Here is a 14,629-nt window from a genome sequence, read left to right on the forward strand (position 1 = left end):
TCATAGTCTTAATATAGATAAATTTGGTCACTGGTTTGCACTGAGAAGTATAATTAATATGTGTGCTGTAACTCATACGCTGCAACAATAATTTGCATAATAGTTTTGCATTGGATTTGTTCTGTTCATTCATTATAGCATTGCTCGCATATCACTATCTACAGCAGTGCTTAATGCATTTTGGTTAATAATAATGTTTAACCTCTTCACCACCAGACTTTCATCTTTTTCTTATATTCTTCAATATTTCAGGAAATGAACCCTATTTTTGAAGTTTTTTCTCAAAGCAATTGGCAATGTTTGTCCCAATCTTCTGAAGAAAAGTGCAAACTATTAACTATTTTGTGAATTTGTGATGAAAAGAGAAAACTGGTTGTGGAAAGGTTAACCAGGTCACAATACTATATGGTAATCTGATTTGTTAGTCGTATCTCTTATCCAATGCCTTCACAGTACCACCTAATCAAAATTTCTGACAGCAAGATTGCCCATGACATTATAATTATGCATATTATTAAGGTTACATGACTATGTGTAATCTGAGTTGTTAGTCATATCTCTTGTCCAATGTCTTCACAGCATGGATTTCAGCCCTGAAGTAATCTGATTTGTGGATTACACTACTTTTATTTATGAGTGGTACTTAAGATATCTGTAGTATACCTATAAATTGGGTAATGTATTCAGATTGTGTAATCAGTAAGCACAACATTTAACCTTAAACCAAGCATGTATGGCATATGCCTGGGCACCTATACACCGATTATCATTGATATGTGTTGAGTGGTTGAGTTATATTATTGGTGAAAGAACTAAAATGTAAACTAAGAAGTAAAATAAATAATTAATATGCACGGATTTCAACTAAAAATAAATCAGCTCCGCACATTATCGCAGAGCTGCTATGTACCAAGAAAAATGCAAAAATGATTCAAATTGGAAAATTGATATAAAAATTAGATCGTTGTTACTGGCTAATGACATTAAAATATGATAATTAATTCATAAGATATGGGTAAAACACAAGAACATACATACCAATTCAAACACAAACGAACGAATGCGAATATGGAACGAATATGGTTTGAAACTGTAATTAGATCAGCAAACACGACTGCCATTTGGTTAGCCCAATGTTGGCAAATCTGAAATAATATTTTGGACTTGTATAATGTATTTAAATAATAATATAAAAAATCTTTCATACCAACTATCAAAACAAGTATTTAAAATGTGACGACATAGCACACTCAAGTCACTATTCATACATTACACTATATTTGAAAATCATTTACAACGGATTTATGTCAGATGATATGTGATACACCCAAATGCGTACTAGTCGCCCGAAGGAAAAGTCAAGGCTAACAACATAATCCCAAATTAACGAGCTCGGCAAATGTAAGAACATGCATAACGAATGTGCAATTATCTAAATTGCAGAGGGTACAGAATGCAGCAGCTAGGATTGTTTTGAAGAAAAGAAAATATGACCATATTACACCTGCTTTAATTTCTCTACACTGGCTTCCATAAAAGGATCGTATTATAAATTAATGCTGTTAATATACAAATCCCTCAACGACCAGTCCCCTAAATATATTAGCGAAATGTTTCATTCAAACTTACTTACTGAACCATTTTCACGTTTAGTAACATGTGGTGATAGGGCATGTGCTGTATGTGGGGACCACGTTTGTGGAACACTCTGCCAAGACATGTAAAAAAATGGAACAATATTTTAAGGTACATTAGAAAAAATTTGTTCAAGAAAGCATATAGTTTGTAATTTTTCATTCTTTGGTATAGTTTATAGTGCATTGTCATGCGCTGTTGATCAGTTATTACTGTAAATAGCGCAATATAAGTACATAAATTATTATTATTATTATCTTCATATTTTACAACCCATATTCTTGTATTTAAATCTACTTCAAGACATTTAGTTTAGAAGAATAGCAATACAACAAGTAGCTTTGGGGCACAGTTTGCTCAATACAAACCAATCAGTATACATGGGCATGTATTGTTATCATGTGTAGAAAGTGTCTTGAAATATCAGACACTGCTGATATGTATGTGATATGTAGGCAACTCTAACAAGGCTAGTATAAGTACACCAGTGGTAATATATTGGCGACTGTGCATCACCATGACCAGGTACTCTATTCTATATATATATCAGACGTTCATGAAAATTCTGTGTACCGATATAAATTACAGGCATATTTACGAACCTAACACAACCCGTAATATGTGAACTCGCAGTCTCGGAAATTGACTCTGACTGCACTATGAATAAAGGCAGAGTAAATTGCGCACACATTTAAAACCAAGTAATTTACAATGATGGCTATTCGAACCGTTGACGTTAGAAATACCATACTGAATATATATGACGTTCACTAAAGATTGATGTTGTATATCATACTATAGAAATATATCAGCTGTTCTTTATACACCTTGGTAAATGGCTGATCACTTGCAAGATGCATTCTGGAAAATATACAACACACTATCAAACAAACAGCAGTGACAAAAATGGTCGGCAATGGCAGTTTCCATTGCATTTGGTTGATATAACCAACGCCTTTCGTCATTTTAGTGGCTTCGTATAAGCGTGGGCGAATAAATGTGGGTGGTGTATTCGTATTGTAATCAATCATTTAATAAGGATTCATATCGATGCAATATGTTATTAAATAAGTGTCTTTTTCCGTTTGCTTTAAAAAAATGTACAACAAAGTCACGAGTTGTTTCGAAGTCTAATGTTAACAACCCTCAGTGAGTCCGATGATCGCCAAGAACGTGGAAAGGCCCAAAGATATATTCTGTGAAATGTATTATTAATTTTTGTGACAAATTACACATGGCCATTATTGGTCCCTAATTTGTGTTCATATTTTATAGACAACGAACTTCATAATATACAATGGATAAAAGCTGGTTATTTTGGTTAATGCAATGACAATATTTATGGAATATGAATGAGCGTTTTCTGCAGGTATAATTATTCAAGACGTTGTAATCTTAAAAATTGAAAATAAATAACTGTAACACTATTTGATATAATGTGTGGATTGTTTTATGCTAGTTACACAAAAGTGTAGAACATAATATCATTGGTTTATCCTTTTAATTAAAAACTTATCTATTCTTGGAGTGGAGCTACGTAACAAAACGTTCTATGCTGCTAAGACACGTAGCACTGTGCCATGTATTTCTTAGGGGCTCTGTGCGAGCTGTTGTGGAACGCCACATTGTGAAAACAGCTAAAGTCGAGCACAAACTCAACTCGAGGACAATCGTGAACAACAAAATAATCTTCTGTTACAGCACACCTGGTAGATTCCAATTGTCCTTCCAGAGTTGAAAACAAGTATGACCTGTCAATCGCCTTTATGACAGTTATCACACGGCAATGTACACCGTTTCTTCCCATGATTCCATGCACACTTGAGGTGATATCACAAAAACATAGAATAAAGGTTGCTGACATTGCCCCCTCATCAATACTGAACATGGCACATTTTCAGTCCAATAATCACGTCAACTACAAATAAATTTACATTTCCCAAAATTGCAAAAACAAATATCGTAACAGTAATTCTAAGCATTCTCAATCCTGCATAAATAGTCTGAACCTATATTTTCTTCACAATCAGGTGGTTATCTACCCCAGCACTCCAGCAAGAAGATTACGCATACCAAAATGCTGCACCACATCAATACCAAGAAGCGCCACCACAAGTTTACGTCAGTTACCATGCAATCACAGAAAATCAAGACACCTTCTGCACCCCTTGTCGAAACATATTGATGTTTCAGTGCGCATTGTGATACTCCCATGATGCAGTGTGATTCTCCTATGCTGCATTGTGTTACTCCCATGGTGCATTGTGATACTCTTATGGTGCTTCTTACACAAATGACCACCTCTGATTTAAAAGACAGATGAACGTTTTTTTTCCGTTCTTCTTCAAACGAGTTTACATGTAATGAATGCAGTGCATCATGGGTTTCCTCTTCCTGATATTCTTAACAACATTGTTTATCCGCTGCTCGCAAGTATCATAAAGAGGCTGTTATTTCACGACAATGTTTATGATTGGAAGCATGAAACAGTAATGTGTAAACGATTAGAAACAAGTCATCTGAAGACGACACAGCCCCCACTTGTCAGATGTGATTATAGTTGGCTATGAATTATAAAGTTTGAATGTATATGTATAAAATCGGGTAGAAAGATTAAGTTGATAAGCAACATTACAAGGCATACACCCTATATCGACATATCAAGTAAGTCTATACCAAGTATGGTCTTATTTTGACTAATATTTCACAAGATATTAACATAAATTAAAAATTAATTAAATATGCAAATGAGCCCATTAATTAAGTTGAAACTCAATATTGCATAGCACATATCGTATATTAACAGATCAAGTAAGTCTATACCAACTTTGTTCTCATTTGGACTATTAGTTAATAAGATATCAACAATTCAAAAGTCATTAAATATGCAAATGAGCTCGTTAATTAAATTGAAACTCAATATTGCATAGCATAAATCTTATATTGATGTCACAGTGTAAGGCCTGCTTATTTTTTTTCTCAAGAACCGTAGATGTACTTGCAATGGTTGTCATGTCAGAAATGGCATTCCTAAAGTAATAGTTGTTTCCGAGCCCGTGCTAAGCGTTCCCGCACGTTTCCCCAGCAAGGGCTAAGGTATTTGACCTCTCATCTTTTAGCCTGTACTAAAGAGCTGTACATGAAAAATATTAGTATTTATTTATATATTTGTCTTTATATTATTTATTTCGGATGCCATTTCTGACATGACAACCAACACGAGGACATCTATAAGTTGTTTTTTTCGAGACAAATTTAACTAACGATGCGAATCTGTGCTACTTTCTAATAATCTGCAATTTGCATTTTCATGAAATAATGGCGTTCTTTACACCTTTTTAAGAGTAATATTTTTACCATGTAATCTATTCCCCGCAAATATCAATGATAAAGCTGTCAAAATGTAATGATACAATGATTAAAATGTTTCTGTTCTTATGCGATAATAGACGACGTTCCATAGTAGATGTAACGGCACATTTCACCAACAGCTGTATCTAAACGTTTGATGTTATCTAGTGTGAAATCGTCGGTGATGTTTTTAGTTTCTTTATATCTACGATAGTCTCCTAAAAAAACGTGAATCGTGAAGTGTTCATTTCTCCAGTTAAATTTCTCAAGAAAAAGTTGTTTCCATTTAGTGTATGGTGGTTTAATCAGACTATTTGGTTCAATATGCAAAATATCCAAATGTAACTGTGCTAGTCGGTATTGGTTCTTTAACAGAACTACAGCTATAACACGAACTTTTGTAAGTCTTATATGATTCATAATAGTATTTTAAAAACTCGGAATGCCTTACAGCGAAAATGACACCATTATTCAAAATAGCACTAAATGGTTGTCCGATCACGTAGTCATAGTAACGAAGTGGATCTAGCGCTGCTAGGACATATATGTCCGTATCGAAATATACACCTCCCATTTCCATCAATATCTGGAGCCTGGCAATGTCTGCTGAGTGTTGAGACCACTTTGGATTAAGAGTGTGATTAAAAACGGTTGTTGGCGCAGTTCGGTTGATGACTTCTAATACTCCTATCATCTGTTTAGCCTGCATCCACAATTCGTTATCTGGTTCACAATCCGTGTGGAAGAAAGTACGTTCAGCTTGCATAATTCTGTGAACACTCAGTATACTGATGAAGTTTACAAAATGAAACTCATGGCAAGTAAACCAAATAAAATGTGCGATATTTGGAACAACCATTCTATCATGCGGTTTCAAAAATCCATACAGTCAAGTTCCTCTCATTGTCACCTTAAAGCTGTGAAAGCTGTTAAAGGCCTTGTATTTAAAAAAAAACTAAACTCCATGAAGTCACAGCAAAGATTTTCAAGCTTGTTTATTGGCACAATCGATTTGTTTTCCCTTCAAGGTATGTTTTAACATGTGTATGGGCATCCAAATGTGCAAGGCTATTGAAAATCAAATGAAAATAAAGAAATGGGATAGCTATAATTCGATGAAATCGGCAGATGAGAACACCAAAATCAATGATTTTTTTTCAGTGGCTGTGTGATCTTGTGTCTGATACATTTATATGCAAATGCTAATCTGTGAAACAAACAGAAAAACCACTCAAGTGTTTGGAAACACTCATTGTGTGTCAGAAAGCTACTACTACTACTACTGATTTTGGAAAACACTACTGAGGCTGCGTTGCTTCTCCTCAGAAAATCAACATTTTAACCAACGTACATGACATTCTATGTTATGTTGACTTTATCATATGAAAGTTTATCGTGCATTTCATCAATTAATAATAAATGTGAAAATCATAATATAATAGTCTCGCTACCTTAATTTGATAGATTTATTTATTTGGTTCCTGTGCCATACCTAACGAGGGCTGTATGACCCTTCATTTATAATAGACACTTACATTACACAAGTATAAAATGTATCGAGGCGTCTTTGTACAACATTTTTAGACACCTCTCCACAAGTTACAGCGTTCATAATTTTTAAATAAGCAAATAGTGTATGCTACTAATTTGAACTGTAGAGCTGAATCGATTCAACAAATTTTAATTATAAGCGACGACCGATAGAAACAGCCTCTGTTTGCAAGTTGCAAAAGATACGTTCTATTGTAGCGGTCTGTCTTCGCTTTGGGAGTTATTATCGAAAATAATGTATGACATATTTAAAATAAAAAAGAAGATAATTTATGATGTGAAAATCGTTTTTTTTTTCTCTCGGGTCGATGAATTCACAATCAATTTGATGTAACATTTGTATTTGGTTCTGTGTTATAGTGGGTCTAGCATTATCGTATAGCAATACAAACAGGAATTATACGGCATGAGTCATGATGTACCCCAGACAAATCATATCGATGTTATCGCTATCGCCCACACGACATTGTTGCAAAACGGGATTACGGGAATAATGTTGACTTAATCGGTTAAAGCATGGCACAGGCAAAATATATTCAAATCCACAAATATGGTCATGTACCAAGTAAACAAGGATATAAACAAAAGCGTACACTAATAATCAATAGACTGTTACTATGATGCAAATAGTTAAATAAGCAACAACATCATCCCATCCTATAAAACTATACTGTATGTCTTATTCCTTAAACCTTACATCCCATTACTAGAACGAGTAGTCGGTCATGTTGCGTTTAGTCAGCGGTACTATCATGCTCGACTACATTCTTCTGTAACTATAACATCTGGACTAATCTATATTTAAAATTTATATTTAAAGTATATACTCAATGAAAACGTATTGCCAAATAAAACTAACTAAATATTACAAAAGATTCTCGATTCAATCAGAACAATACGACACGTTTTCTTATGCAATTCTCAAAATACCTTTAAAAATAAGTAATTTTAGGATATAACCTCAAATGGATTAAATTCAGGGAAAAAAAATGTCCGGAGCAATCAAAGTTACTGCTACATACTGGGTTAAAACCCCTATCAAATCCCGATCTGAGAAAATAACCCAATAGCATTCAGATATGATTTATAAAAACAAAATCAGATTACATGCCAGATCTGATCATTATTTTTAAGTCATTCAAGAATGAGACTTAATCATTGTACTAGTTAAGAATATAAACTTTTTCATATTTAAGAAGTAACAACGTATATTTAATACAGTGTCGACAATCAACATGTACCCTAATCTTGGAGTACATATATCACGTGTTATCCCATTTCAAATATTGTACACACCACTGAAGGAGGCTAGTTAGGGCCACCTTTCGAATTATTTTGCTGTACCCATCGTTCCTTTAAAGCTAATTTGTAGATAGGCCAGCTATCGCGAAACAGACGTCTGCATAACAAATTATTTCTTTGGACTTTACATTTACTCGTCACCTTTTGCTGCTTGTTTCGAAACTCTCTTAAATCTTTGTGAAAATCTCCATCGTAGTTGTTCACTTTTTCCCAGAATGTACGATTAAAATATGCGTATAAAAGGAAGCTGCTTTATTCCATTTTCTAATGGACGTCTTCATTGAATCACTCAATTCTTCTTTGGGATTATGTACCTTTTTCTTGTGGTAAATCAAATCGTCGAATTTCCAACACAACATTTTTTTGAGCAATATGAGTGACTCGTCATAGTATTCTGTGATCATTACTAAATCCATTTCCGCTTCCAGTTGTTTGAATGTTTGTTGTATGTATGTGTCATCATCGAGTTGGTTCATATTGAAGTTTGGTTCCAAATACCACAACTGTCCATTCTTGTGTTGGTGGTGAACTTCAGTGCTATTCTGAAAACGCTCTGGATGCTCAATAAACTTCTCAAATGAAATGTTACCTATGAACTGCGTAAAATTAAACCAGTGAAAAGCTGATAGCAGCTGTGAATATGGCGACCGCAATATAGTAAAATATTTAGCATTCGTTACAAGATTGTCAAGCGAAGACCTTATATATCGTCTATGAGTGACACTGTAGTCAATTGTTGAACAGTTAGTACATTCAATATCTTCATGGTCACGTGCAATTTTAAGTTTGTTCCTTAAACCATATCTTACCAGCATAGTTGTTGTGGTACTACTTCCAGTTTTCATAGTCTTGATAAAGATAAATTTGGACACTGGTTTGCACTCAGTAGTAGAGTTAATATGCGTGTTGTAACTCATATGCTGCAACAACAACAACAATAATAATAATAATAATAATAATAATAATAATAATAATAATAATAATAATAATAATAATAATATTTGAGGTATTTAGCTAGGCTGATACTAAACTCAAGAACCACTATACTGCTTTTTATAAATTTTTTTAGGATCAGTAATTTACTAATTTGCATAGCAGTTTTAGCTTTCACAGAACTTGGCGAATTTAATTTCAATTCAAACCAGAAGTGGCACTTTTGCACAGGATTTTTTCTATTCATTCATTATAGCATTGCTTGCATGTCACTACCTACAGCAGTGCCTAATACATTTTGGTTATACCTGTTAATGTTTGCATAATATGTTTATCATATGGGTTTTATAATTTCTAAAAATCTTCAATAACGTTTAACTTTCTCGTCCAAATTTATTTTGCACTTTATTTCAGGAATTTCAATTCAAACCAGAAGTGGCACTTTTGCACTGGATTTGTTCTATTCATTCATTATAGCATTGCTTGCATGTCACTAATTACAGCAGTGCCTAATACATTTTGGTTATACCTGTTAATGTTAATGCATAATATGTTTATCATATGGGTTTTATAATTTCTAAAAATCTTCAATAACGTTTAACTTTCTCGTCCAAATTTATTTTGCACTTTATTTTTGTTATATTCTTCAATATTTCAGGAAATGAACCCTATTTTTTGAGTCAAAATTTGAGTCAATTTTCAGTTTTTACTCAAAACAATTGGTAATTTTTGTCTCAATCTTCTGAAGAAAAGTGCAAACTATTAACTATTTTGTGAATTTGTGATGAAAAGAGGAAACTGGTTGCGATAAGCTTAACCAGGTCACAATAGTATGTGGTAATCTGATTTGTTAATCATATCTCTTATCCAGTGCCTTCAAAGTAGCACCGAATCCAAATTCTTGACAGCAACATTGCCCATGACATTATAGTAATGCATATTATTAAGGTTACATGACTATATACAACAAGTAGCTTTGGGGCACAGTTTGCTTAATACAGACCAATCAGTATACATGGACATGTATTTTTAACATGTGTGGAAAGTGTCTTGAATTATCAGACACTGCTGAGTTCTCTGTGATATGCAGGCAACTCTAACTAGGCTAGTATATGTACACCAGTGGTAATATCTTGGCGATTGTGCATCAACAGGACCAGGTACTCTATATGTTCTATATATATATATCAGACGTTCATGAAAATAGAATACTGCATTCAAAAGTCATACATTGTACCGATATAAATTACCGGCATATTTACGAACCTAACACAACCCATAGTATGTGAACTCAAAGTCTCGGCAATTGACTCTCACTGCACTATGAATAAAGGCAGAAAAAATATCGCACACATTTAAAACCAAGTAATTTACAAGGATGGCTATATGGTAAAGCGAATTTCGAACCGTTGACGTTAGAAATACCATACTGAATATATACGCAATCAGTATGACGTCCAGTAAAGATTGATATTGTATATCATACTGAAGAAATATACCAACTGTTCTTCACAAACCTTGGTAAATGGCTGATCACTTTTAAGATGCATTCTGGAAAATACACAACACACTATCAAACAAACAGCAGTGACAAAAATGGTCGGTAATGGCAGTTTCCATTGCATTTGGTTGATATAACCAACGCCTTTCGCCATTTTAGTGGCTTCGTATAAGCGTGGGCGAATAAATGTGGGTGGTGTATTCGTATTGTGGTTAATCATTTTATAAGGATTCATATCGATGCAATATGTTATTAAATAAGTGTCTTTTTTCCGTTTGCTTTAAAAAAATGTACAACAAAGTCACGAGTTGTTTCGAAGTCGAATGTTAACAACCCTCAGTGAGTCCGATGGTCGCCAAGAACGTGGAAAGGCCCAATTATTCAAAGGGGTAAAAGATATATTCTGTGAAATGTATTATTAATTATTGTGACAAATCACACATGGCCATTATTCATAATATACAATGGATAAAAGCTGGTTATTTTGGTTAATGCAATGACTTTATTTATGGAATATGAATGAGCGTTTTCTGCAGGTATAATTATTCAAGACGTTGTACTCTTAAAAATTGTAAATCAATAATTATTACTGTAACACTATTTGATATAATGTGTGGATTGTTTTATGCTAATTACTCAGAAGTGTAGAACATAATATCATTGGTTTATCCTTTTAATTAAAAACTTATCTATTCTTGGGGTGGAGCTACGTAACAAAACGTTCTATGCTGCTAAGACACGTAGCACTGTGCCATGTATTTCTTAGGGGCTCTGTGCGAGCTGTTGTGGAACGCCACATAGTGAAAACAGCTAAAGTCGAGCACAAACTCAACTCGAGGACAATCGTGAACAACAAAATTAATCTTCTGTTACAGCACACCTTGTAGATTAAAATTTTCCTTCCAGAGTTGAAAACAAGTATGACCTGTCAATCGCCTTTATGACAGTTATCACACGGCAATGTACACCGTTTCTTCCCATGATTCCATGCACACTTGAGGTGATATCACAACAACATAGAATAAAGGATGCTGACATTGCCCCCTCATCAAGACTGAACATGGCACATTTTCCGTCCAATAATCAGCATCAACTACCAATAAATTTACATTTCCCAAAATTGCAAAAACAAATATCGTAACAGTAATTCTAAGCATTCTCAATCCTGCTTAAATAGTCTGAACCTATATTTTCTTCACAATCAGGTGGTTATCTACCCCAGCACTCCAGCAAGAAGATTACGCGTACCAAAATGCTGCACCACCTCAATACCAAGAAGCGCCACCACAAGTTTACGTCAGTTACCATGCAACCACAGAAAATCAAAAGACACCTTCAGCGCCCCCTGCGAAACATATTGATCAGAAGAAAATTGGTGTGCTTAATGTCCATATGTTAATGACTCGTAAACCTTATAAATTATGTGATAATGAGGGCACCATGTATTTTTAAGAGACGTCAGACTTCCAATAAACCCCACATATATAATGAAATTATTAATATCTTAACAGTACCGTATCCAGTGCGCATTGTGATACTCCCATGATGCAATGTGATTCTCCTATGCTGCATTGTGTTACTCCCATGGTGCATTGTGATACTCTTATGGTGCTTCTTACACAAATGACCAATAACCACCACCACCGAGTTTACATGTAATGAATGCAGTGCATCATGGGTTTCCTCTTCCTGATATTCTTAACAACATTGTTTATCCGCTGCTCGCAAGTATCATAAAGAGGCTGTTATTTCACGACAGTGTTTATGATTGGCAGCATGAAACAGTAATGTGTAAACTATTAGAAACAAGTCATCTGAAGACGACACAGCCCCCACTTGTCAGATGTGATTATAGTTGGCTATGAATTATAAAGTTTGAATGTATATGTATAAAATCGGGTAGAAAGATTAAGTTGATAATCAACGTTACAAGGCACATACCCTATATCGACATATCAAGTAAGTCTATACCAAGTATGGTCTTATTTTGACTAATATTTCACAAGATATTAACATAAATTAAAAATTATATTAAATATGCAAAGGAGCCCATTAATTAAGTTGAAAGTCAATATTGCATAGCACACATCTTATATTGACAGATCAAGTAAGTCTATACCAAGTTTGATCTCATTCGGACAATTAGTTCACAAGCTATTAAGAAATAATAAAAATTCATTAAATATGCAAATGAGCTTGTTAATTAAGTTGAAACTCAATATTGCATAGCACATATCGTATATTAACAGATCAAGTAAGTCTATACCAACTTTGTTCTCATTTGGACTATTAATTCACAAGATATCAAAAAAATCAAAATTCATTAAATATGCAAATTAAATTGAAACTCAATATTGCATAGCATAAATCTTATATTGATGTCACAGTGTAAGGCCTGCTTATCGCTAATGAGAGGGCATCCACAGAACTCACACTGGACAGGGGTTTCTTTCACTGCTAGTATGGGGTAGACGAGACAATAGTACTGGAAATGAAATACACATACACCAAAATATCGAGTTAAAGCTCCTGGCTTTAATACCTCTCAAAATAATTACAAGAAATAAAACACAGAAAAATACAATGAATAAAGTCACTAAATAGGGGATTGCTTAGGAAGTGTGCATTGGTGCATAACTCACAGTTCCAGGATGTAGAAATGGACGACAGTTAATGGCTTCTGCAACACAACAACGAAGAAATACAGGAGTCTTGCTTGCAGAAGAAAGCTGTTATTCTGGAGGGCACCACTGAAAGCAGGAGATCGCAGAGCAGTTCATACCAGGAGTTCATACAAGTCTCACAGGATGATGGTTGAAGCCTGTATCACTCAATTCACAATATCGCAGTAGCTACACACAGGATACACAGTAGAAATGATGGTCCCCAACTGTCCTCAGTCTGTCCAATTTATAGGCATGAATGGCCCAGATTCAGTGACACCACCTGGGTTTCCACATGAGCCAATCAGAATGTGACTGGTGATCAGTCTCCAAAATAAATTCTTTACCATATAAATATTGGTGACATTTATGCAATGCCAAAATCACTGCCAAACACTCTTTTTTCAATTACTTCTAGGGGTCGTGTTAGCAAGTTCACGTACCATTTGGTGATATGCCCTTGATTGAAGTTCCATTTCAAATGATCGCTATGGATCTGATTGGTCCGATCAGTCCAGCAACTGAGAGAGGTCATAGGTACATTTTAACTGTTGTAGACTATGCTTCACGATACCCTGTTGCTGTATCGTTAAAAAAATTACTTCTGAATTGGTTGCTGATGCATTAGTCAGTATATATAGTAGGGTTGGTGTACCCAAAAAAGGTTTAACTGATTTAGGGACACAGTTTGTATCTGACATTATGAAGGAAGTGAGTAGAGTGTTGTCTATTAAACAATTACTCCATATCGCCTGGCATGTAATGGTTTGGTTGAGCGGTTTAATGCTACTTTGAAAATTATGTTGAAACGCATGTTTCAAGAATGGCCCATCGATTGGGATAGGTATCTTGACCCGGTGCTGTGTGTCTATAGAGACGCTCCTAGGGAGAGTTTAGAGTTTTCATCCTTCAATCTTATTTATGGCAGAACAATGAGGGGCCCAATGATGATTTTAAGAGAGTTGTGGACAAAAGAGGCCACTACGCCAGAGGTTAAAACTACATACCAGTATGTCCTGGATTTGCGAAATCGCATTGAAGAGACATGTAAATTGGCTCAAGCTGAGTTAGCTAAGGCAAAGGTTAGATACAAAAAGTATTATGATAGGAAGGCCAGGGATAGGAAGTTCCAACCTGGTGACAAAGTGTTAGTGTTACTTCCCACTGACCACAATAAGTTGTTGATACAATGGCAGGGGCCATATGTAATTAAGGAGAGAATAGGTATGATGGATTACAGAATGGATGTGAAAGGCAAGGTGAAAATGTATCATGCTAACTTGTTGAAAGCGTATTATGAAAGAGACATGGAACGGTATGACAATTTAGTGGTTACAGGTGTGATGAACTGTATGTGCACTGTAGTTGTTGAATATGATACTACTGACAGTGACACAATACTGCGTGAAAGTGGTGAATTGGAGTCTGTGCCAATTCAGTGTAAGGAAACAATCGTTGATTGTCATGTTGGTCATGAGTTGAATGCCGAACATAGAGAGATTGATGGAGGCGTGAGGGAATTTTCTGATGTTATCACTGATTGTCCTGGAAAGACTAAAATTGGTTAGCATGATATTATTGGTAACATCTGAACCAGTTAGGTCAAAACCATATCCTTTACAATTCGCTATGACAGATATAGTGAGGTCAGAGGTTAGGAGTATGTTAAAGATGGGTGTAATTGAACCATCAA

At 34.8% G+C, this 14,629-nt stretch overlaps 1 protein-coding gene and 1 pseudogene across 1 annotated transcript; both read right to left on the reverse strand.

Moving 5' to 3' along the window:
* Positions 1–5,070: 5,070 nt before the first annotated feature.
* On the reverse strand, positions 5,071–5,872 carry LOC146729056 (uncharacterized; annotated as a pseudogene).
* A 999-nt stretch (positions 5,873–6,871) lies between these two features.
* LOC100375446 (galactose-3-O-sulfotransferase 3-like) lies at positions 6,872–10,414 on the reverse strand. The gene is made up of 2 exons (XM_085496003.1): positions 10,290–10,414; positions 6,872–8,759 (listed from the first exon to the last, which is right to left on the reverse strand). The coding sequence occupies exons 1-2, from the start codon at positions 10,395–10,397 to the stop codon at positions 8,040–8,042; spliced, it is 828 nt and encodes a 275-aa protein (XP_085352129.1). The 5' UTR covers positions 10,398–10,414; the 3' UTR covers positions 6,872–8,039.
* Positions 10,415–14,629: the final 4,215 nt, after the last annotated feature.

Source organism: Saccoglossus kowalevskii, chromosome 22 (assembly GCF_978046115.1).
Source record: "Saccoglossus kowalevskii chromosome 22, keSacKowa6.1, whole genome shotgun sequence".
In the NCBI taxonomy this organism is placed as follows: domain Eukaryota; kingdom Metazoa; phylum Hemichordata; class Enteropneusta; family Harrimaniidae; genus Saccoglossus; species Saccoglossus kowalevskii.